We start from the raw sequence: 26,051 nt of genomic DNA on the forward strand, positions 1-26,051 counted from the left end.
CACAAGGAAAAAATCCTTTCGGCTTGGGCGTTAGAAACGGGGATGGAAAATACGTATTGTATTATTTTTAGCAGATTCTTGTTTTCATCCGTAGATTTGAGAATCTGAATCCAAATTTCAAGAACATTTTCACACTTCTTATCGTCTATAATTTTCGTCAGGAGAGGCTTTAATATACAGAACTCTCCATACAATTCATCAAAGTTAATATTAGGTATCTGTAGTTTTGATACCATGATGCACAAATCCTGGAACTTAATTTCTTTCGTCAGTGTCAGCGGCTGCAAACAATGGAAATTACTATTTTATGAGAAATCGAATCGCGATTCTATATATGTCAGTACATGTTGATACCACTCCAAAAATATAGTAGTGTATTATTCCAAAAAAGGCATCTTCAATTCGCTGGTTCATCTTTTGTTTGTATTATATTGTTTGTAAAGTATTGTCCTCTATTGAAGATTTTAAATTAGAGGACAAGATCAATTTTTGGGTCTGAAATAGAGGACGTCCTTTAAAATAAAGGACGTCTGGCAACCCTAGAGATGAGGCCCTTCACGGCTTTGAAACCTACGTGACTGGTGCAAGTGCAGTTCCGCAGAGTTCTGGGTTGCAGCTGGAAGATGATACCATCTTTTTTCTTACTGAACAATTGAAAAATATGGAGTATCTTCCCTAATTAATGTTACATTTGTGGATATTTCAAAGCTCCAAGGAGCTAGATGAAATGGTTTTAATTCAGTCGACTCTTCAAAGTCCTTGTGAATGCAAATCTTGGAAGTGGAAATTAACCCACTACCTGACACTCGATCGAGTTGAAACTCAGCAAATTGACTTGTTGTCGATGACAATGCATTCTTTCATCTTTTGGTGGCAATTACGCAGATAAATGCGTTTCTCTGAAATTGCAGTTAATATACGAAATAAATGTCGGTCCTTCCAATTCGGGACTTGGCGCGGTTGATTCCAGTCCTTGGGGAAGAAGGTTCAATCCTCAGTCAAACCAAAAAAATAAAGTTTTAAAAGTTCACAGAAGTTTAAAGCCAGTCCCTGGGGAGGAAGACTCAATCCTCAGTGAAATTTCTTTAAATTTGGATACTAACCGGCCCAAGAGATTGCACTACTAGGGTGAAAATAGAGGTACATATCACAAATCTTCAATTGAATCTAAGATTACATAATTCTACTATTAACTAGCTAGACCCCGATATGCGTTGCTTTGGCACACTCTGTCTGTAGTATGTTTTTATCTGTCGCAGGTGACATCTATATAATATAGGTATATTAAAACACACGCGTATTCGAATGCAACATTGTGTCAAAATTTCAAAGCAATCGGTGAAGAATTTTCGAGATTTAAAATTTTGAACAAAAGAACATTTTTATTTATATGGAAGAAGATAGATAACTTGTGGAAGAATTAGGCCAGAATAATCTATTGAATTTTTATTTTACACTGCAGAAGTTGCGCAAGTGGAGCAAGTGGGGCTATGGTATCTTGAGAGAAGCAGACGAGAGCAGGAAACTTGGGAAGTACCTGGATATTCAGATCTGGTCACCAAATAAGGCTAAAGCATTTCGATTCGTAATGGTGTACTTTCAACGGGGCGATACTAGGAGTATCTACCACTTGAACATGCCATGTCTTACTGACTTATTTTATTCCATTAAAGTAGGTTAAATTTAAAAAAAATCAATTTACAAAACAATATTTTGTTTTATTTACATCACAATAATATTTACAAAATAATTCAGTCAATAAAAATGTCTAAACATATCAAATGTTTAAAATCTGATTACAGGTCTTGAAAATATACATTTTCTAATCTTAATTTTATTACATATTGAAATTCAAACGCCATCCATTTCAATTTTTCTACAATCACCAAAGTGGTATTTTTTTTATCCGGAGTCCCAACTGCTCTCAGGTGTCTGGGCCAGTGGAATATGACATCCTTATTCAGGGTAAGTTGTGAGGATGAAGGGGAAGGTTGGAAAGTATCTGGCTAATCATATCTGGTCACCAAACAGACAGCTTAAGAAAATGTTTTGATTTTCAATTGTATTTTAAATGTACAATACTCTCTCTCTAATCCGCCATACAAAAAACAGGGCAATTGTCCAATTAGCGAAAGCGTCTAATTTTAGTGCGTACATACAAAACGTTAACGCTAAAATTTAAAACAGGTATTTCGTAAAAACAAACGTAAAGTCAAGTTATCACTTGCGAGGAGACTTCATTTTAATTCATTCAAACACAAAACGAAACAAACAGAATACACAGAGGACTAACACGGGTATGTCCTAAAACTACAATAATGAATAACAAATTATTATAAGCAATAATTAGTAGCTTGAAATATCCATACAAATTGATGAAAATATAAAAATAAATGCCGCAGACGGGAATTGAAAGCGCAGCCTTCTGATGTCCTGTCAGGTGCTCTGGATCACTGAGCTACGTCGGCTTATGGCATATTAGATATTTTCAATTTGTATGGATATTTCAAGTGACTAATTATTGCTTATAATAATTTGTTATCCTTTGTGCTCTGCATAAAAAAACCTCTCGTCTTATAAACATTAGTTTATCGTTAAAAAAATAACAATAATGAACTCTTGACTGGTAAAATGGTCAACTCTAGACAGCAGTATAGTAACTGAGTGTTTGAGAGTAAGATCAACCAACCAGTTGGTTTACAAAGCTCGGTGCTTGGGTCTAGGCACGCGACAGACTATCGAATTAGACGTACGAATACTGGAGAATTATAGAGCTGGATTTCGTGCTTAACTATTAAAAATAACGGCAGATTATAGTAGTCGTGAGCGGCCAATTACTGAGAGAGAGTAATTTATAACCACTTGGAGCGACTTTTGGCATATTATGCGAAGTTTGCAAAAAGGTTCGAGCGATCGCTTGCCATAATGTGCCAAATTTATACAACCTAAAAATATGGGATAAACGGTGAAATGTAGGAGGATTCATTGGCTTTAAACCGCGGTAAGCAGTTTCATATGCTTCCATATTAATATTTAGAGGAATGATATTAATGAAATAATATGGTAAATGTATAAAAAAATAATACAGGGTTTTCCAATAAGAGGTGTTATTTTGAATAGCCCGCTATTTCGGTAGATGTTCTTTTGAAGCTGTCATTTTTTTGACATTTGACAAGTAGAAACTACGCCATTAATAAAAATGGAACGATACACGCTTCAAACACGCATTGAAATTATTAAAATTCACTTGAGTGAATCAAATGCAAATCATCTTGAGTGATGAGGCCCATTTTCACCTCGGTGGCTTCGTCAACAAGCAAAATTGTCGCATCTGGGGCTCGGAAAACCCAAGAGTTATTGTTCAAAAGCCTCTCTATTCTCAACGTGTGACTGTTTGGTGCGGTTTATGGTCCGGCTGAGTCATTGGACCTTACTTTTTTGAAAATGAGACTGGAGCAACAGTTACGGTGAATGAATTGCGCTATCGAGAGATGATTAATGACTTTTTATGGCCGGAATTGGATGGTATTGATCTGGACAACGTTTACTTTCAACAAGACGGCGCTACGTGCCACACAAGCAGCGAAACCATTGATCTTTTATGATTGAATATCAAAATAACACCTCTTATTGGAAAACCCTGTATATTTAATCAAAAGGAAACTATATTAACCTAAATCTGTATTGCACTGGAGATGCGGAAATCCTTCATTTTTTTGTAATGATTTTTGCCATTTTGTAATGTAATAAAATATGTACATTTTTTATACTAAATGACCCAAAACTGACTTTATCCCTCCAGCCTTTTAGGGTCACATATGACCGGGCGTCCATATTTTTATCTTTTTTTCTATCATGCAGAAATATATCATTTTTAGACGTTAGAAAGATAAATAATAATTCTTTACAGTTTGCCTCAAAAATACTGGAATCCATTAATAAAATCCTACAAATAGCTAAAATGAATCATTCGTATTTCGCGCCACTATCGTAACAATTGGTTAAACTTTAAAAATTATTTTTTATTATTTAAAACGTAATAAAAATGAAGGCAGTTTTCTTACAAATTCCCCGGACAGTGTTTTCGGAATATCAAGTTCTCTCAACTTTTCTATGATTGGAGTAAAAAATGTGGTTAGCGTTTTGACAACATTTTTCACGTTTGATATTAAACTTATATTATTTAGAAATAGTAATGTTTGTTTTAATTGCATACACCGGAAAGATAATTTTATATAGTTTCTAAAACAGTATTTGTTTTTACGTAAAATTAAAAAATAAGATGTATATGGCGCATTTGAAATACACAGAAAACATTGCGAACTGAACGTCTATGTGAGGTGTCAGCGCTTTATTAGCAGCAGACACATACCTGGATGGATGACGAACCTTGTGCTAGCACTGTTGGTGGACTCTCTCGTTGCAGCAGCTGGTCCAGTTTCTTCACCACTTAGGATTCTTGCTGCAGAGTCTCCATCTTATATCTTTGTGTCACCTGTTCCTGTACTTCATCTTACTTAACTTTATTTTATTATATTTATATTTTTTGTAATACCTGCTTCAACTGTAAAGCGCCCCTGAGGTGATATCTAACAAAAGCGGCGCTATACAAATTGTCCAATAAATAAATAAGGGTTGAATTCAGTATATGGAGTTGTATTACAAATTAGGCTTTAATTTCAGGCAGTGCTTTTGTAGTTGGTGTGTAAAAAAAATTCACTAAAATATATATTATTTTCAAAGATATAGCTGTTTAAAGCAAAATTAATTTTCTCGAATGGGCGTCATTTTCGTCCGTCGTCAAGTGTGTTAGATTTGGGGTGATTGGAATCAGATAGGAAAGTGAATAATAATTAATTTTTTTCTTAATAAATTTATTTTGCATATAACCTCCAAAAATCAACAGGTGTTTTACAAAAAAAAATATAACAAAAAACATGAAAATGTATGTGTCCCAAAAGGGTAGGCAGGGTATTAAAGGTATATATTATATATAATATGGTTTTTAATTAAAAAATATGGAAATTAATACTTAGTGAACTACAAAATGCAAAAAGTTTTAAGGCCCTCTCATTCAACAGTGGAAGGAAAGGCTCTGGTGTTAATCAATTTGTGCAATCCATCAGTTGTCTTGGGAGGCTGGTATTTCAGACAAGGTGAGTCTTTCGCTTTTTGATCAATAGAATATTATAATAGTGCAATGGATTGATCGATCCAGTCGACCAATTCAGCAAAGCTGTAATGTTTGACATATTGATTGGTCCAATCAATCAGTTCAGCAAAACTGTATTGTTTGACAAATTGATTAGCACAATCAATCAGACCAGCAAAACTATGGCATTGATGTTGGATTAGCGCAATCGTTAAGCTAAACTGTAGCATTGAATGTTGATTGGTGTAATAGTTAAACTAAACTGTGGCATTGATGTTAGACGTATTGATTGGCGCAATCAACCAGTTCAGCAAAACTGCGGAATTAATGTTTGTTGGATTGATTGATTGATTGGTGCGATGGATGAAGGGTACGTTCACTTGTGGCTGTTGTAGGTTGCCCTCAACTTCTCGATGTTGGCTCCGCTGAACTCGTCGACCTTTTTGCTGTTCTTGATAAAGATGAAGGTCGGCATAGAGGAGATTCCGTATTCCTCGGCCAGTTCTTGGCACTCGTCAACGTCAACCTGGAAATCAGGAAGAAATACACGTTAAAGATGGCGGAGAAATAACTTTGTACGAAGGAGAAAACCTAACTAATCAAGATATTAGAAACTAGCAGTCGACAATGGACGGGCGGCAAGTTAATCTCTCAGAAGCTGGGAGTACTGTACAGGGCCAACAGATGCTGAAGACAGTACACAACTGCTGACCCTGTACAAATCGCAAGTGCGCCCCTCTGTTGAATTTGGAGCCCCAACATACCCGAAAAACCCTTTGACTCTGTGCAGATACCTGGCGGTCCATTCGATAGATTCTCCTATCTTGTAACGGATCACAATCTTCAGAGCGCAAGCGTCAGCTAGGTGAACTGTCCTTGTTCTACCGGTATTACAATGGAAAATGCTTAGAGGAACTAGCATCATTGATCCCTTCGGCACCGGTGCATAGTCAGGAAACACAATAAACGCGAACCCAACATATGTATACGGTCGACATTTGTCACATGAGAACGGGTCACTTCTATGACTCGTTCTCGAATTTAACAGCTCGGCTGAGGAATGATTTGCCGGCTCCTGTGTTTCCTCCTACAACATGTGTCTCATCAAAACCCATGTTTGCTCTTTCCTCTCCTTCAAAAACTGTGAATCTATTTGAAATTGAATGTCAAGTGGTAATATTTGATGATATATTATTTTGTTGAGCCCCGAGCGGCAAGAATACCAGAAGAATGACTTCAACTAAATATTCAGGACGATTCCTGAGGGAAGACGTCCAGTGTGTCGCCCCAGGCAAAGGATAGCAACTTCAGAGGACGGACTCCCTACCGTAGAGGACAAGGGGAAGAAGATAAGACGTACCTTGAGGACCACGAGACTGGCGGCCTCCTCCCCAGCCATCTCCTCGAGCTTGGGTGCGATCATCTTGCAGGGTCCGCACCAGGTGGCGAAGAAATCCACAATCACCACCTTGTCTCCGGCCAGAGACAACTGCTGCACAAAGTGAGCCTTGCCTGTTATGTGGATTGCCATTTTTGGGGATTAGAGATTAGATCTGAAAAAGGTAAAAAAAAAAAAAAAAAAAATTAATAATTAAGATACAACATACTAAGTGTCACAGCCAACACGTAAATTTTAATTAACACAATACTAAGTATCACAGTCAACACGTAAATTTTTGCTCCACACAAATTAATAATTATATTAAATTTATGAACTTAAAGTAGTGTTTTTAACCCACGAGTACTTCACCATAATCAAAATTTAACATTGTGTACCAACAGTTGCATCTGCCTAACCGGTAATTCTTTATTATTAAGTTAAAATTTCAACTGTCACTGGATTCCATTAGACACACACATACAAAGCCACACACATACATAAAGACCCACACATACAAGTGAAACGCCCACCCACTTCTCGCCATAGACAACGCTTGAAAAGGGTCGTCACTGCATCTTATACAAATTATTAATATACAAAATCCAATTGCAAGATGAGTACCACTGATGCACTATCACATATCAATAAGACTAAGGAGGAAATTAGTGCTTTATATAGTAATATTACTGATCCGGCACTAAAACTAACTAAAGATCAGATGACTAAATTACTCAACAAACTTTCCAACCTCTCTGGCACCATGTTGGATGTTGGTGTCAAAGTTGGAATCCTCGAGAGACAGGTGAAGTCGTATGAACACATGGTCTCATCAAAATTGTTAGAATCTAAATCACAGCATGAATCTTCAAACTTACTAATTTTATCCACGTGCGAAGCTGCTGACGAGCTCGAGGAGAGAAAAAAACGTTTGAAAAATATTATTATTTTCAACTTTCCAGAAAGCTTGGCCTGTTCCCAAATTGAAAAAATTACCGATGATACGACCAGAATATCTAACACACTAACAGCCTTAAACTCAACCATCACTCAAGACAACATCACAACCTTTCGTCTGGGGATCAATAAAACGGCCAAACCCAGACCCCTAAAAGTTATACTTGACAACCCCGCCCAAGCCATTGATATACTGAGAAAAAAACCAGCATAACTGTTCCTGATCAAATAAAGATCAAATCTGATCAGACTCAATGCATGTAACAAAACAATTCAATGAATAAAGAAACTTGAAACTCCAATACAGCGAAGGCAATTGGCAGACCTAAGGAAGGAATCGGAAGACCGCATAAACAATGGTGAAGTGAATTTAACAATTAAATATATAAACTCCTCACCAAAAATAGTATCTACGACGCCAAAAAACTAAGGTCGCAACAAACAATAAGTAGCTTCTATCAGAACGTAAGTGGGATGCGTACTAAACTTCATCAATTTTCAACAACTGCACCAACTCTTCCACACGATGTCCTTTTCCTAACTGAAACTTGGCTTGACTCTAATATCAACACAGCAGAGAACTGGGGCTACCAACTCACAATATCTACAGATTGGATAGAAACAAGAATACCAGTTCTAAATCAAGAGGTGGTGGTGTTTTGTTAGCAATCTCTAAGACATTAGTCTCCTCCAGGAAGCTAACTACAACTTAGAAAAATGTGGAACATATTTTTAGTGTGGTTAACACAAACAAAACCATTAAAATCATTCGCGGTTGTGTTTATATTCCTCCTTCATCTGATCAAATTATTTACAAAAACCATATGGATGAAATTCAAATACTAATGTCTAAATATCCCGAAACAAAAATAATCTTTGCAGGCGACTATAGTCTACCAAACATTAATTGGGATCCATTATCCTCAGATTTATCTAGAAATAATAACTCCAGCATATCTGACATCGAAAGAAAAATACTCGAAATGTCCAACTTTTTAAATTTAAATCAATTAAATGATAACAAAAATAGCAACGACCGAACCCTGGATCTAGTTTTTTATAATATCTGTTACTGTAACTAAATCCTCAGAAATTCTTCTTCCCTTGGACAATTACCATCCATCCTTAGCAGAGATGTGCAAAATGGGTACCCAAAACCATTTGAAATGCAAAATGGAAATGGGTCAAAACTTTTCCATTTGAAAATGCAAAATGGTTTTTAGAAAAGCATTTCAAATGCAAAATGCAAAATACCTATTTTCAAAATGCAAAATGGTTTCTCAGGTCAAACAATCAAAATAATTATAGAATTTTTAAACAATTTTGTCATTTAATAATGGACATCAATGTAGAACAAACATATTACATGATGGTAAATCCAAAAACACCACGACTACGGATTATGAAACCACAAAAAATTTGCGCGGGACTAATGTTGCCAACGTAAAAATATAGAAACTGCTATCTTACATTTAATATTACAGCGTCATGGCCCCATGTTCAGTATTTGAATCAGTATTTTTTGTAATGGTATCACTCAATTGCCAGGGCTCCTACCAGGGAGCAACTTGACAAATGTAAATTATCTCTCATAGCGAGGTTGAGGACCGACTGATATTTGGGGCTTATGAAAAAAATATGAGTGGAGATAGTAGGAAGAATGTTGCAAAAAAGAATTTAAAATGGAAAATGCATTGAGAAAAGCATTTAAAATGCAAAATAGTTTTTAGAAAAGCATTTAAAATGCAAAATGGAAAATACCCATTTTGCATTTTGCATTTCCATTTGAAATGGATTTATTTGAAATAAAGCACATCTCTGATCCTTAGATATAACCATAAACAACACCATATGTGAAAATCCTAAAATCAAATTATTGTCTCATAACTTTCATAAAGCAAATTACACTGAAATTTGTAACTTCCTACTAAATGTTGATTGGTCATTTCTGAATGATGGCGAATTAAATGACAATATCGAAAAATTTTACTGTATCTTAAAACAAGCTATTAAAAGTCGTGTACCTGTTACTTCACATAATACATCAACTTTTCCTAAATGGTTCACCAATGATCTTATTAACTTAGTTTTTAAAAAAAAGATTGCTCACCATAAATTCAAAACAATGAGAACACTCGATGATTATACTGAATTTCACAAATTGCATAAGCAGTGCGCTGTAATTTCAGATAAATGTTACAAGAATTATATAAAAGAAGTTGAAACCTACATAAAATCTAATGTTAAATCTTTCTTTAATTATTCTAAATCATTACAAAACAACTATGCATCATCCCTAGTATTATAAACTATAGTGGTAAGACTTGTTCCAAAACTGAGGATATTGTCAATCTATTCGCTGACTTTTTCAAAAGCGTATATGAGGATGATATCTCTGTTGACAGTGTTCCTGCATTTTTCACTGATATTAACTTTGCGACTATCTGATCTATTGATTGAATGCAATGATATCATAGCCTCTATTAAACTCATGGAACCAAAAACAAGTTCTGGTCCCGATAATATCCCACCCATATATCTAAAAAAAATGTGTAAATAGTCTATCCTATCCATTGTACTTAGTCTTTAACAAATCTCTTAAAACAGGTCAATTCCCCAATAGCTGGAAATCTAGCTATCTCACTCCAGTGTTCAAAAAGGGTTCTAAAAATGATGTATGCAATTACAGACCTATTTGTAGTATTTGAAAAAATCATTCTAAACAAAATATCCTCTAATATTAAACACGTTATTACCAATTGCCAACATGGGTTTGCCTCATCTAAATCTACTAGCATAAACCTTACAGTATATGTAAAGGCGCTCGTGCGATGGTCAGCGCTGACAGCTACGCGGCGCTGACGCGCGACGCGTACGGCCGCGTAGCCATCAGCGCTGACCACCTTGCGCGCTGATAGCTACGCGTCATTCAAAAACGCTTCCTAGAAGTTCATATATCTCGACCATCAGCGACGACGGTGCGCGTGCGGTCGGCGTGACACTAAAATCAGCCTAAACTACATAAATACAGCATTGACTAATAGGAAACAGGTAGACTCCGTATATACCGATTATTCCAAGGCTTTCAATAAGGTCTGCCACAAAATAACACTGCCAGCACCGGAAAGCGTGGATTTTTTTAGCACAGTAAGGGAAAGGTTAAAAAACTGTTTTTGGTTTTCGGATACGTTTTGATTTTATTGCAAAGCAAAATACTCTGACCTTCTGACAGAATATGCCAGTGGCCTGAGGGGTGGGTTAGCAAGCTGATAGAGACATCTTTGAGAAATTGAAAACATGCTCTATGAAAGCAATATATCTGTGTGAATACTGTGTTCGCGTCCATTACCTTAGACTATATAAGCACAAGCAATATGGTAATTTTAAATTATTGAGTAGGCAAATATGAGCAGCAAGAATAAACGTGCGAGGTCACTCAATATTTTGATTCCTGAGTCACTTAGAAATTTTGTGAATTAACAACACTCTCGTATTATCTCATGATGAAGTACGAATAAGGAATCAGGAAAAAAGTATTCAATATGAGTCATCTAATCTAATGTAATCTAATCTGAACTTTGGTGAGCTAGGCAACTCAAGCCTCAAGCTACCAGTCCACAATGGAGTGCTGGTACCTTCCCTGATGCATGGAAGGATGAAAATAGACTGAATGCTGTAGAAATGATATATCTGAGGCGTGGTGTGGTAATGTGTGGTAAAACCACATACGATCATGTGAGAAATGTGGAGATTCGCAAATAATGCAGGGCTGATGTAAGCGTAATGTGTAAGATTAAGAAAGAGACGCTTATGTGATAACAATACGAATTGTTCCCAAAAGCGAAAAAATAAGCATAAATATTTAATTTGTCTAAAAACATTAATGCCAAATACATTTTCCATCGAACGACAAATTCTAATGTGTTGATAACGTGACTTGTTTAATCTTGTAATGTCCCACAACAATAATTGACCACTTTGTGGTCCGTTCGGAGAAACAAACAAAACTATTGATTTGACACTTGAACATGCCTGTAGACGTGAAGCATTTGTGGCAAAGTGAAAATGTATTGATTTTTTCTTACTTTTGAAGTGACATAATAAGGTTATTGATTTCCATAGACCTGTCACTAGAAAGCAATAAATTGAACAAACTAAAACACATATTTCTCTTCAACACTTTTAAGTTTTAAATTTTTGTTATCTTTGAAGATAATATCTATACATTTGTACAGCTGAAACTGTAATTATATGAAATTCTGAAACATACAGGGTTTTCCAATAAGAGGTGTTATTTTGAATAGTTCGCTATTTCGGTAGATGTTACTTTTGAAGCTGTCATTTTTTGACATTTGACAAGTAGAAACTACGCCATTAATAAAAATGGAACGATACACGCTCCAACAACGCATTGAAATTATTAAAATTCACTTGAGTGAATCAAATGCAAATCATCTTGAGTGATGAGGCCCATTTCCACCTCGGTGGCTTCGTCAACAAGCAAAATTGTCGCATCTGGGGCTCGGAAAACCCAAGAGTTATTGTTGAAAAGCCTCTCTATCCTCAACGTGTGACTGTTTGGTGCGGTTTATGGTCCGGCGGAGTCATTGGACCTTACTTTTTCGAAAATGAGGCTGGAGCAACAGTTACGGTGAATGGATTGCGCTATCAAGAGATGATTAATGATTTTTTATGGCCGGAATTGGATGGTATTGATCTGGACAACGTTTACTTTCAACAAGACGGCGCTGCGTGCCACACAAGCAACGAAACCATTGATCTTTTACGATTGAATATCAAAATAACACCTCTTATTGGAAAACCCTGTATATATACACGGTGTCCGGAAACTCGTAGTACAAGCGGGAAACTGGAGAATCTACACCACATGGGGAACCCAAAAAAACATAAAGTTTTTTTTTTTGAGCATTTTCACAAAAAAAAAAAAAAAAAACCAAAAAAAAATATTTTTCGGCTATTTTAGGGTTAAAGTTTTTTCTGGTGTTTAGGGTTGAACAACAGATGTTTTAACCCTGCAGAGCAGAAATATTTTATGATTACACCGGGTTAAATGAAGGGTGATTTCAAAATAATGCTTCAAATCCGAGTTTCTTCATTTGTTTTACTTTCAAATAGTTTTAATTAGTTGGGTACTTTGATCTTCAGTAATAATTTATGAGAATTTGATTAAAAAAAAAAAAAAAAGAATCAACTTCTAACTCGATTTACTCGATAACGAAAGCTCAAATCAAAAAAAAATATACTACAAAATCGACTCCAAATGTGATGTAGATTCACTAGTTTCCCGCTTGTACTACGAGTTTCCGGACACCCTGTATATATTTTTTTTTAAAAGAATGACAAACATTCCCGGGTTACGAATAACCTGACAATATTTGAAAATCTCCTACTACCATCACAGTAAGCTGAAAATGTGGCTTGTGTTGTGATGGAGGACATAGCCAGCCGAGGAATTGAACACACTACGCCTGGGTGGGACCCAAACGCGATGTCAACTCGGCCACCGACCGGTATGGAACATCTATCTGTAATACTTGCACCCAATGTCAATATGGTTACCTATAAACTGTATGTATAAGTGAATAGATAAATAAATAAATAAATAAATAAATAAATAAAAAATAAAAAAAAACAATTTCGCCGTTTTTCCAAGGGGAAATCATTTCAAATGTTGACTTTAGTATGTTTACGATTGAGTGATTATTTTTCAAACAAATATGAAATTAGTCATATTATACTCCAATATCCAGAGTGGTAGATATTTCAGTATCACCCTGGTGAAAAATCATCATTCAGAGAATCCAAATTTTGCTTAAAATTATTGCCCCCATGGTTACGAATCTGGAGGATGCGGGTTCAAATCCCCGTCTTCACTAGTCAATTTTATTTGATTAATTTGTGTTATTTCCAGAGATGTGCAAAATGGGTACCCAAAACCATTTGAAATGCAAAATGGAAAATACCCATTTTGCATTTCCATTTGAAATGGATTTATTTGAAATAAAGCACATCTCTGGTTATTTCACAATTTATTCATATAGTGTATTTGCAGTCCGTTCTAGAGTGGTAGATACTCTCAGTATCGCCCTGGTGTAAGACCACCATTCATAATCGAAACGTAGCTTGAAATGGCTTTGGCCGTGCTCACAGCATACACCAATTGGGGATGCCATAATCTCACTGGCTCCAGACTAGCAATGGGTCATAACTCATTTTATTTTTCCCTCCACACAGCATCCCCAAAGATGACATAGGCCCTGAGGGAAATTATTTTCTTCAGGGCCTCCTGTGTGGAGTAAATATAAAAAAAAAAAAAAATTAAGAGCGAGACCTACTGTACAAGCTCAATATTTTCATATGGCTCGAGAATTTTATTAATAAATAAATAAATTGTAATTCGAAAGAGTCCACCCAATGGAAAGATGGCTAAATTGAAAGCGTGTTGTGAGATCAGAGAGTATTACCAATGAGAATAGAGAATGGTCGCCCGATATCACTTTCCTGATACGGCTCTTAGCATATGAATGATCGTACAACTCTTGGCCACGTACTACGAGAAAAATAAGATGCTAGGTATTTAGTAGATGTAGGTCCATATGTCTAAGTTCAGATGTCGAACTGTCTGACGCTGTTCACGTCTTTGAGTATGTAAAAACAATTAAAACCTCGATAATTTTAATGGCGCTATTTTTATAAATTAACTAACTAACTAACCATCACGCCGTTTCTCCGCAGGGATAGGCAGAGGACGGACCGCCAAACAACTCGGTCTTGGCACACACTCCTTGCCTCATTCACATTCACACATCGTCTCGTACATACTCTTCTATTGTTCTGACTCTTGACATGGCCCGACTCAAGTATCTGATTCACTTGATCGTGCCATGTCTTCCTCGGGCGTCCCCGACTTCTGCTACCATTCGCATGTGCATCATATATCCTCCTTACTCTCCTATCTTCGCTCATTCGCTCTACATGCCCAAACCATCTAAGCGTCCCTTTCTTAATCTTACTCATTACGCTTACATCAGCCTTTCGATCAAACATGGTTTTACCACACATACGCCTCAGGGATCTCATTTCAACAGCATTCAATCTACTTTCATCCTTTCTTTGCCAGTTCCATGCCTCACTTCCATACATCAGGGTAGGTACCAGCACTCCATCGTGTACTGCTAACTTCGCTTCTTTGGACAATTTTTTGTTAGAGCCAACTGCGTTCAGTCCTCCATTAACAGAGTTACCTGCATTTACCCTTATTATAAATTATCTCCAGATAAAAGGGGTTTTCCTATCAATCGAGTCGAATCGGCTCATAAAAAACAGCTAGCTCAACTGTGCGGCTCGATCTTCGTTCGGGAACGAACTCTTGTGTCGCATTCAAACAAAATCTTAAGAAAATGTCTCGAGCCGTGTTTGGTGATAAGATCTGAACAGTCAGGTAATTCCCAAATATCTTGTTTACCGTCTCCTACAACAATTTTCACAAAGTTTGTACAACAGAGTACAACAAATATTAACACAGTCACTTGGGTAAATAATGCGTAGAAACATGATAAGACATGAAATCATTTTATAAACCATCTAATCTAGCGATGAGGACATTTGTACATACATCTAATTTTTCTGCCCTGAGTATGTAATAACAATAATAATACTTGGATTATTTTAACGAAACTATTTTTCTAAAATATATCTCCTGATAAAAAAAGATTAACCGAGATTAAAAATAGCTAGCTCAATTGTTAGGCTCGTTCATGAACGACTCATCGCTAATCATCAAGAACCTAACCTAACCTAACCTAACCTAACCTAACCTAACCTAACCTAACCTAACCTAACCTAACCTAACCTAACCTAACCTAACCTAACCTAACCTAACCTAACCTAACCTAACCTAACCTAACCTAACCTAACCTAACCTAACCTAACCTAACCTACCTATAATAAATGGTGCCCGAAAACTCGTAGTACAAGCGGGAATCCGATGAAACTACGTCACATTTGAACTTGATTTTGTGGTATTTTTTTTTTTGTTTTCGAGTAAATCGAGTCTGAAATTGGAATTTTTTTGGTGAAATATGATCGTGCCATATTTTCTTCGGATGTCCCCGACTTCTGCTACCGTTCGCATTTGCGTCTTACATTCTCCTTACACTCCTTTCTTCGCTCTATACGCACGAACCACCTAAGCATCCCTTTCTTAATCTTACTCTTTACGCTTATATCAGCCTTGCATTCTTTGCGGATCTCCACATTTCCCACACATACGCCTGAGGGATCTCATTTCAACAACAATCAGTCTACTTTCATCCTTTCTCTGCCAGTTCCATGCCTCACTTCCATACATCAGGATAGGTACCAGCACTCCATTATGGACTGCTAATTTCACTTATTTGGACAATTTTTTGTTAGCGCCAACTGCATTCAGTCCTCCATTAATGGAATTACCTGCATTTACCCTTCTTTCAATATCTCTGTCAGCCTTCCCATCTCTCGTAAACATACTTTCATCAGTGGCGGTTCTTCACAAGGGGACCGTGGGGACAGTCCCCACTACAGATATTCCAGAAATCTACCAAGAAAAAAATGACAATTCTTTCAGTTCGCAAAAAATAATGAATGCATTCTTTACATGAAAGTAATTAACAGTTGCAGAAATTTCAACTAAAAATTCATTAGGGTAATTTTTAAGCTCGAAATTTGAAAAGTTTCTTCCGACGAACGTGCGACTAGCCTCCTCCGTTCCTTGCAGCATACTAAATACCAACGGGACCGACGAGCCCGAACTAGCTAGCGTCCAGTTATGCGCAGAACGTTCTGCGCAGTTGGGGGACAACCCCAGGGATTTATTCCCACTAAAGTGATTATTCTACTTGGACAGAATACTCTTGTATGAAATGTTATGAATTTGCGCATGCGTATTTGAATCTTCTAACGAAATCTCAGGGGACAGACTTGAAACTCCCCTTGTGATGGTTTGTTTTAGTTCTAATTATTGAAGTAGGTCAGTTATGCACGGGTCAGAATATGCGTTAGTCGTGTTATAATCGTTTGTGACGTTTAAGTAAAATAATAGTATTGATATCGATTGATCGGATCATTTCTTATTTCTATAGCGCCGTTCTCGTGGTAAAAGCGCTTTAAACTGAAGTATCTACGATTAACTTGTGTTATATTTTATTAAACGTAATATTTATGAATATTTGGTGTTTCTGGTTAGGTGCGTGACTTATCTTCTTATCTAATAATAATTTTTGTTAGAAATTATTCGAAAAAATGAATGAAGTCGGCTTTTTACTGAAAAATAAATTCAGTAGGTACGTTAACATTTGACGAAAAAGTAGAAGTGAAACGCCAAGGTGCCCACCAACCTAGAGACATTGTAATCGAGTTTCATGTTGTTAAAACTCGTAAAAAGTTAAATTTTAATCCAGAGTGGTTTTCTAAAAAATCTTGGTTATGTGCTAGTGTTTTTGTTGCAGTAAAAAACCTATTCGTGTATATATTTATATTGGATCTCGTACTCCCATTTTCTGGCAATGAAATGTCAGTATCTACACATAAAAAATGACGGTCCCCACCACCGAAAATGTGCTCGAGCCGCCACTGACTTTCATTATGGCATAATGCATACATACCAATATTGATTTATTATAGTTGCAATGTCATGTTTACGCTAATTAAGTTACAATTAATTTCCTTATCATTGAATTGCAATTCTCCATTGCATCTGCGGGGTATATACGTAACCTTGAATGTAGAAATATGTGTGACGAAAGAGGAAATATTAAGAAAGAATGCGCAAGGCTGAATATGAATTTAAGGCCTCCGTGGTCAAGATCCTCCGCTACGAATCCAAAGACCGCGGATTCAAATATCAGCGTATGCAAATAAACTTTATTTCAGAATTTATTAAGGTTACGAGTGCGCAAGCTGGTTAACTGAATACTGAATACTCGCTGCGTCGGGCCTATTTATATATCCCAGCCGGTGGCGGTAGTAAGCAGGCGAGACCGCTGGTAAACTGAAGACAACTTACAGTCTGGGTACTTCTGGTATTTTCATTGCCGCTGAAATTATGCCTAGGCAACAGGCTAGAACCTTCTATCGAATGCTCGTAATGTGCTAGTCCAACTCGCAACGTATTGTCGTAGGTAGTTCTAGACGTCGGTAGCCCGTAGACAGTTAGGTACGTAGGAATGCTTCGCATTGTCTGGAGTATTCTTGATACGATGCTTTTTGTATAGGCGAAGACGTTATAGATGAATCTCGTCGACCGCTACAAATCCATACTCCCTCCCACTGTGGTGCACAGCTTTAGCTTTGGGTGGAGAGTGACAAGCTCTAGAAGTCAAACGCATTCATCGCAAGAACTCGACAAGCCTCACCCTATGAACAACGGCAACTGTGACCAAAGTAGCAGAGGTGTTGGTTATCCTATGAACGATCATGTAACAATATTCATTCAATAGAATGCGAAAATATTTTCCGACAGTTCTATGCGAAGTAGTGATGGGAATGATCGAAATATTTATATAATTGATTTTTTTTAACCGAAACATCAAAAGAATCGAATGATCCATTCGAATGAATCGCTCGGAGTGCGGGAGCAATAGCTACGGACAGGGGCAAAAAATTTTCCGTCGGGGGGGGGGGGGTAGGATTCGAAAAAAGAAACTCAAGAATATCAAGACTATTCCTATCGTAAAAAAAATTGTTTGCATATTCCGGTTGTAATTTATTTTCATTAGTATTGCAATATTTTTGGTAAGCAGGTACTAGCGAAATTTCAATCACTAATTTTCATTCCTGGCAATGATTCCCTTGTTGTCTGCTAGCAACATTAGTATTATTCCTGTTAGCCACGAATTTCAAATATGTATGCATATGCAATTAACATTTTTATAAATAATTAATAAGATTCGAATATCTACATACGTACAATTAAAATAAATTATTATACAAGTTTTTTAAGTACAAAGAAAAATATTATTATGTATATTATTATTGTGCTGTATTTTGATATCTGTTTTATATAATATTGTAAACTCCTGCTGAATAGCTACTTAGTGTAGCCAGTAGGTACAAATTCCCATTAATAATATTTATAATGTACCTCTTAATAATAAGATAATAATTATATGCCGTTTTGTTAAAAATAACCTCTAAATCTCATGTACGTTGTAGGCGCCTACTAGAACCCAAAACAAACCATTCATTCATTTGTAATTTGTATGCAATTCACAAATTATTATTAAGTAAATAAAGTTATTTTACTACAGAAAGCGTTTCATTTTAATTACTAACTAAGAGACACCGATGTTAGTTTCCTTCATGTTAATTTCAAATAAATTAAATATATTTGTTCGTAGCATAGGTAGCAGATATATTATGTTTATATGAACGAACACATGTCACTTGATGAGTTTAATATATACTGAATATTGTATACTGCCCGAAGAAGCTACGGTTGTAGTGAAACCCGATCAGAATTAAATATAAAAATGGTGTTTGCTAAGTTATTGGTTTATTTTATTTTAAATATACACTACCCGAATGTCCCGAATAGATGATACATAACCTAAAAATAACATAGGTAGGTATTAAACCTTCAATTGTGAAAAACTATCACCATGAAAATCTTTTACACATAAACTATACCTACTGGAAACGTAAATCGTCACCTAAAAGTATTAATTCATAATTTACAACTCACATACGAGGTTGATTATAACATCAACATGCTTCAGTAGGCAGCCAACAATGTACTTCGTTTGTACATTTTTAATCTGAGATATTTTGACATCTCGAAATATAACCTCTCGAATGTAAGAATCGATTTGCGTTTTCGAACGAATTCTGACAGTTTGAAAACGATTATCTCGGACTGAACATTCAAATGAAATCTGACATTTCAGAGCGATTGTCTCAATTCCACTTTCGATGAAAACGATTATTTCGGACTGTGCATTCGAATTAATTCTGACCAATCACAACGCTTGGCTGGCATCGATTATTTCTGACCAATCACAGCGACGACTTTCGATGACGTTTCAAAACGATTGTCTCGGAGTTGCATTCGAATTAATTCTGACCAATCACAACGCTTGGCTGGCATCGATTATTTCTGACCAATCACAGCGACGACTTTCGATGACGTTTCAAAACGATTGTCTCGGAGTTGCATTCGAATTAATTCTGACAATGAATCGAGATATTTCAAATGGTAAAAAAGATCGAGTAAACCATCGATGATTCATCGATTCCGCCCATCGCTAATGCAAAGTACATTGCAATTATCAGAGGCTTTAGGGATCAACTAGAATTTTGTCGCCAGTGTGGTGAACCATCAAAACAGACAGACTTGTATAAACATAGCAGCAACCTTTGTACAGGCTACTTCTAACTCTGATAACAAAATCCCCGATACCAAATTACGTGTTTTACCAATATACACCTATCTGTTTTGCTAACCAAAGTATTAACCTGTATTGTGAGGTATATGACAATTTGTGATAACTCTATTTACAGAGTGCTTAAAAAGAACATTTTAACTAAGTATACACATAGTATGGGCATTACACGTAATGATGATAACGATGATGAAGCTGATTACGCGAGATGTTATAAACTTGATTACAAGCATTATCAACGAAATGTAGGTAACATCAAGTACCTGATTACAATTTTTAAACCAATTTATCTGACTATTGCTAATGGATTAGTTATCCAAATAATACGTCAACACCGCACACGAGGTGCAACCGTCTGGGACCAGTGGGACTATGGCGTCCCCAAATGAGGTATATTGCGAGGCTTTCGACGGCCTCGGTGCGGCTCTCGACTAGCAATTAAATTTTAGTATATTTGCGGTACATTCCAGAGTGGACGATACTCTCAGCATCGCCCTGGTGTTAGACTTAATACACAACTGCAAATAAAAAACGTAATACACAACTGCTGACCCTGTACAAATTGCAAGTGCGCCCTACTGTCGAATTTGGCAGCCATCTCTGGTCCGGAGCCCCTAAATACCTGAAAAAAACCCTTGACTCTGTGCAGAAACGGGCGGTCCGTTTGATAGATTCCCCAATCTTAACAAACGGACTGCAATCTTTAGAGCACAGGCGTCAGGTAGGTATGCTGTCCTTGTTCTATCGGTATTACAATGGAAGATGCTCTGAGGAACTAGCGTCATTGATCCCTTCGGCACAGGTGCGTAGTCGGGATACACGCCAAACGCGCGCCCAACATTTGTACACGGTTGACATTTGTCACATGAGAACGGGTCGCTTCTACGATTCGTTCTTAAGTTCAACAGCTCGGCTGTGGAACGAACTGCCGGCCTCTGTGTTTCCTCCCTCCTACAACACGGGACTCTTCAAGACCCATGTTCACTCCTTCCTCTCCACAAAAAGACCCTCCACACAGCATCCCCAAAGATGACATAGGCCCTGAGGGAAATTATTTTCTTCAGGGCCTCCTGTGTGGAGTTAATATAAAAAAAAAAAAAATTTAAAAAAAAAGTTTTCAGAATTGAAACGTTGCTTGAAATGTTGGCTTTAGCCATGTTTGGCGAACAGATTTGAATAGCCAGGTACTCTCCCACCTTCCTCTTACCCTCCCCAATATCTTCAGCCTCACAACATACCCCAATCAAAGGGGATAACATAGTCTCACTGGCTCCAGACAATTTTGACTCTTAGGTGGTATTCACATTAAAAAAAAAAATAATAACATTTTTTAAAGAAAGTAGATAGACTTGATCTGAATAGTCGGGTACTTCCCAACCTTCCTCTTCTAATCTAAATCCCATACCCACTACATTCAGCCTCACAATATACCCAACAATTGGGATGCCATAGTATATAAATATATCATTAAAAAAAATTATAAATCTTTCGCAAATCGAAAACAGTATTATGTATTAGCTTTGACTAATTAAAATTTATTACTAAAATTGATAATAAAAACTTGTGTGGTTCCAAAAGTTAACCATTATCTGCCGATTTTTCAACTTTTTCAAATAAATAAATAAATAAATAAATAAATAAATAAATAAATAAATAAGAATATGTACATAGCTCAATCGGTCATAAATAATAATTCTTCAAGAAATTATATTTTAAAAACACATTATGTGCGATTAATATTCTGTTGATATAGTAATCAATAACAGTAATTTTACCACTGATAAAAATAATTCAATTTTAACCGTAGCGGAGCATAGAAGTATTATAAAATAGAGTAGTCGAGTTCAAAAAAACAGATTTTCGAAAAACTTGTTGCATTTGGTTCTGTGGAGGAACCTTACCGAAATTAACGAAACATATATTAGCGGAATTTGTCGTTAGTTTTAATATACGTTTTGTATTTAATACAAAATAGGTTTCTAGGTTGGTTTTCAAAGACTGAGAAAGAGATTAATTCAGCCTTATTAATTGTATTTTTATTTTTAGAATCTCAAAATCCCAACCCGTGTTTTATTCATTTTACTTGGATATAAGGTCGGGATAGTGGAAAACGTTTCTCATAATCGCTGTGGATATATTGGTAGCTGTCAGGTTATATCAACTGTAGTTATAGGACTAGCAATATAAAGAATGCCTGAATTTGTTGACGTTTTTCGTATTCTGACATGTTCATGTGTCATGTATTTAGAAAAAAAGTTAATCCAAAGAATTAAATGAACTAATCAATATAAATCACACAATTTCAAGTTTGACAAACATCGATCTGTCACGTAATGAAAATGTAAAAAAGCAGTAATACCCATTTGCAGCACTATCAATTTACCAAAGCAATTATGGGAAACAATCGAATTGGTCTAATTTCAATGCAAATAAAAACAGACCGGGTCAATGACATTACAAATGTCATTTTTTATGATATCTGAAGATAGTGAAGTGATAGTGATAACAACAAAACGCGAAATGCGAAAATGACCATGTTTTTGAGGCAGTACAGCTATACCAACACTGCAGCAGCGTATTAGGGAATCTTTATTTAGTAAGACTGTACCCTGCACTATGATAAACACAAAACTTTATTGACCTGCGATGACATCTTCAGGTGGCGCGGTTAACCCAGCGTGAGCGAGGTCGGGTATGTCATACCCGAGACGTTTTTAAATGCAGATTATTTAATTTTATTGTTGCCATGCAATTCCCGTCGTCACAGTAGCTGCCGGCGTCAGCGGGAGATACATGTGCTCAAAGGTGGGTGGGGTAGGTTGCACCCGACCACGTAGTTGGTGTTACATTTTTATAGCATTATTTGATTTATTTTTATAATTAGAAGATACTATGTTACCTTGATTAACAGCACAAATTGTAATTTTGTTAAATTTTATTCAAACAAATGTTAAAATACAAAAACTTGTACTTTTTCAAATAAAATATAGACGGTTTGTTATTTCATTAAAAAAAGCGCTTTCCAATCTTAAACGTAGTATTTTATTTACTCATCTTGTTAAATGGATACTAATATTTATAGCCCAAGTAAAAAAATACTTAATACACAATTATAGTATCAAAATTTCGAAATCAAAGTTTCGGGTATATCATACCCGACTCATAGCTCTAACTCATGGTGATAATAATAATAATAATTGGATAATTTGTAGAGCGCCGTTTTTGTGAAAAATCACCATATTTCATGATATTTATTCTAGAAATCTTGGCATGTACCGAAGACATATCCCAATAGAATTATGGGTAAAGGTTACGAATTCCGCTTCACGGTAAATACGCAATATTTCACTTTCAAATAAATGGATTTAGCTTTATTAATTCAAAAAATGATTTATTATGTCGGGGGAGACGGAAAAATACGCACTTTTAATTTTAATTTCGTTTATTAAGTCACTTACGCGATATGTCACACGAGATTTCAAAGAAACAAAATAATGTGACATTGTATTCCTGATACAACTAGTTATTTACCTAGCCAGTGCGCGGGTTAGGTACAGTACCTACCTACGAACTAATTCAGTTAAAGAAAATAAAATCTTGAAAATATTAAATTAAATTAAATTAACATATATAACCTAACCTAATCTAACTGTGATTTTCTATAGCAAAAAATGCCCCTTTAATAACGCCTGCTCGCGTCCCCTTTAGAGTTACATCCCAGTTTTCAAATAGTATGTGGGCTACGCTAGGTTTGTATAGACTTGTTTGTGATTTAATTCTAATACCTATTTTCCATGTTCTAACCTAACCGAACCTAAACTACCTAAACGGAATACGTTTAATCACATTTTATTCTATTTGTTTGTTATTCGGGTTATTTTATTTAATTATATGTTGATTATTTGTTATAAATAATACATTGACTTACATATTAATATGGATTAATTATACACGATGATATTATTTATTTTATATGGCAATACTATTTTTTTTTTGGTTGGCAGCAGTGTCTATGAAATATTTTGTAGGTATGAATTAGATATTATGAATATAATCCAACTCTTGATATGAATATAGTCGCTTTCGGCGGCGCCGCATACTAATTGACATATCGCGTAAGTGACTTAATAAACGAAATTAAAATTAAAAGTGCGTATTTTTCCGTCTCCCCCGACATAATAAATCATGTTTTGAATTAATAAAGCTAAATCCATTTATCTGAAAGTGAAATATTGCGTATTAAGAGTGAGGCGGAATAGGAGAAAATTAATGAATTATGCTGTGGGCGTATCCTTATGCACCAAGTAAGCATAAATTTTCCTTACTTTTGCTGAAGCTGATCAAAACTTTAAACTAGGAATAATTTCTCAAACAGATGAGCAATCAAATTCAATGGCCCGATGTAAATGTCTTATGTAAATTATTACCGACAGTATTTACCGAGTTTTTTTTTTAATCATCTTTGGGGATTATGTTTAGAGATTAGAGTAGAACACAGGAACACAGAGCTCACGCAGATGAGTTGCATGCATACAGCATTAAATTGGTCAGAAAATATTTTTTTCATTCAAATTCGATCAACATACACATTTTTGTCTCATTCTCGGTGACGTTTCGCAAAGAAAGTCACTGTCGGAAGTGACAACATATGCATCTAATACTGTTGAATGAGTCAACTCTGGTCGGGGTAAGGCCAAAGGATTGTGACGATTCGCGATGATATAGCATCACTCATCAGGAATGCACAAAAACGTGCATTCTCAAACACCTCGCTGTCAGAAACGCGTAAAACGAAAAGTTTGTATTGTTCGAGTCAACTGTATTATTTTCACGACCTATACAAGGAGTTGTCACAAACAGACGATGATTCAGCCTTTTCAGATTCTTCGAAGACGTCATAATGCAAGAAATAGTCATGACGAAATAATTTTATTAAAAAAACGCCATTACTTGAAAAGTATGCAGTGCAATTTCTATAATGTAACCACAGTCATTGTAAGAATAATAATGTAAGTTAACAGCAACATTGAACCCTAAAAACACTTACCCTAGAGCTTATTATCGCGTGAAAAAGGCTATATCAGATTATTTTAAAATATCATTATTAATGATTTCATCATTTCGTTTAATGATATAACAAATTTACGCGATAATGATCTCTAATAAAATACTACTTAGAGATCACTATCGTAAGACATTAATGTGTCAGGCGGAACCTTGTTATTTTCAACGCAGTCGAAATTTCAACTACATTGAGAAAAGCTGTCATATGAAACTTTGTAACAATAGTGTAACATTTTTAAAATGCGTTCCTTGCGACGCGAATTACAACTACAACAATTTTCATAACATTAATTTAGTATAAACTTTATTTGGTTAGCTAATTCGTTAGTACATATCCCTTACGCTAGGGGATATTGGAAACGATTCGCAAGCTTCCTCCTGAGTATTTTCTGTCAAAAAAATTGCGGAAACCGTTACAATTAGTTTGTAATTGCAAAAATTTTAATAAAACTCACGTAAAATCAACGCGCTCTGGAAAAACTTTGTATGATTAATTAATTTTGCACGCTTATTCATAAAAAAATCTATGAAGCAACGATTAGCGCTAACACGAATAATCAAGGTCATACGAACACCTAGCCGCATTCCTAACTAGCCGGTCACGAAAACAACACATTTTCATATTATATACGTTTAAACTACGAAGCAATCAATCTGAGGTCAGCACAATATTGATTTTGACACACAAATAGAACAATGTTATCATAGGTATAGTAAAAACGGACATACCAAAAAATGAAACGCGAACGGCAGCGAACTAACTTCTTGAAGCCAAAAACGTGAATGAAAAATTAAAATGGAAACTTTAGGCTTTATACTGCAGTCGCGCCTAGAACAAATTGACATTCAATCGAGTTTAGTCCTTACGGCAATAAAAATACGATATATGATTGCGTACTGGCGACCATTCGCATTCTGCAGTTGCATACAGAACGATTTTACATGCAATCTAATATAGCATTTACGCTTATTTGAATAAGAAACATTATTGCATACTAGTTTACTATAAGTTTTTGACAATATTTGGCAGAAGCGCCTAGAAAAACATCAAGTGCAATGTATT

At 35.8% G+C, this 26,051-nt stretch overlaps 1 protein-coding gene across 1 annotated transcript; it reads right to left on the reverse strand.

The window, feature by feature from the left end:
- Positions 1-4,865: 4,865 nt before the first annotated feature.
- On the reverse strand, positions 4,866-25,869 carry LOC149409551 (thioredoxin-2-like). The gene is made up of 3 exons (XM_089649729.1): positions 25,718-25,869; positions 6,513-6,705; positions 4,866-5,678 (listed from the first exon to the last, which is right to left on the reverse strand). Exons 2-3 carry the CDS (start codon positions 6,681-6,683, stop codon positions 5,529-5,531), a joined length of 321 nt encoding a protein of 106 aa, XP_089505855.1. The 5' UTR covers positions 6,684-6,705; positions 25,718-25,869; the 3' UTR covers positions 4,866-5,528.
- Between the last annotated feature and the right edge of the window lie 182 nt (positions 25,870-26,051).

This window comes from Hesperophylax consimilis, chromosome 30 (genome assembly GCF_061612785.1).
Source record: "Hesperophylax consimilis isolate HC1 chromosome 30, BYU_Hcon_1.0, whole genome shotgun sequence".
Taxonomy (NCBI): Eukaryota; Metazoa; Arthropoda; class Insecta; order Trichoptera; family Limnephilidae; genus Hesperophylax; species Hesperophylax consimilis.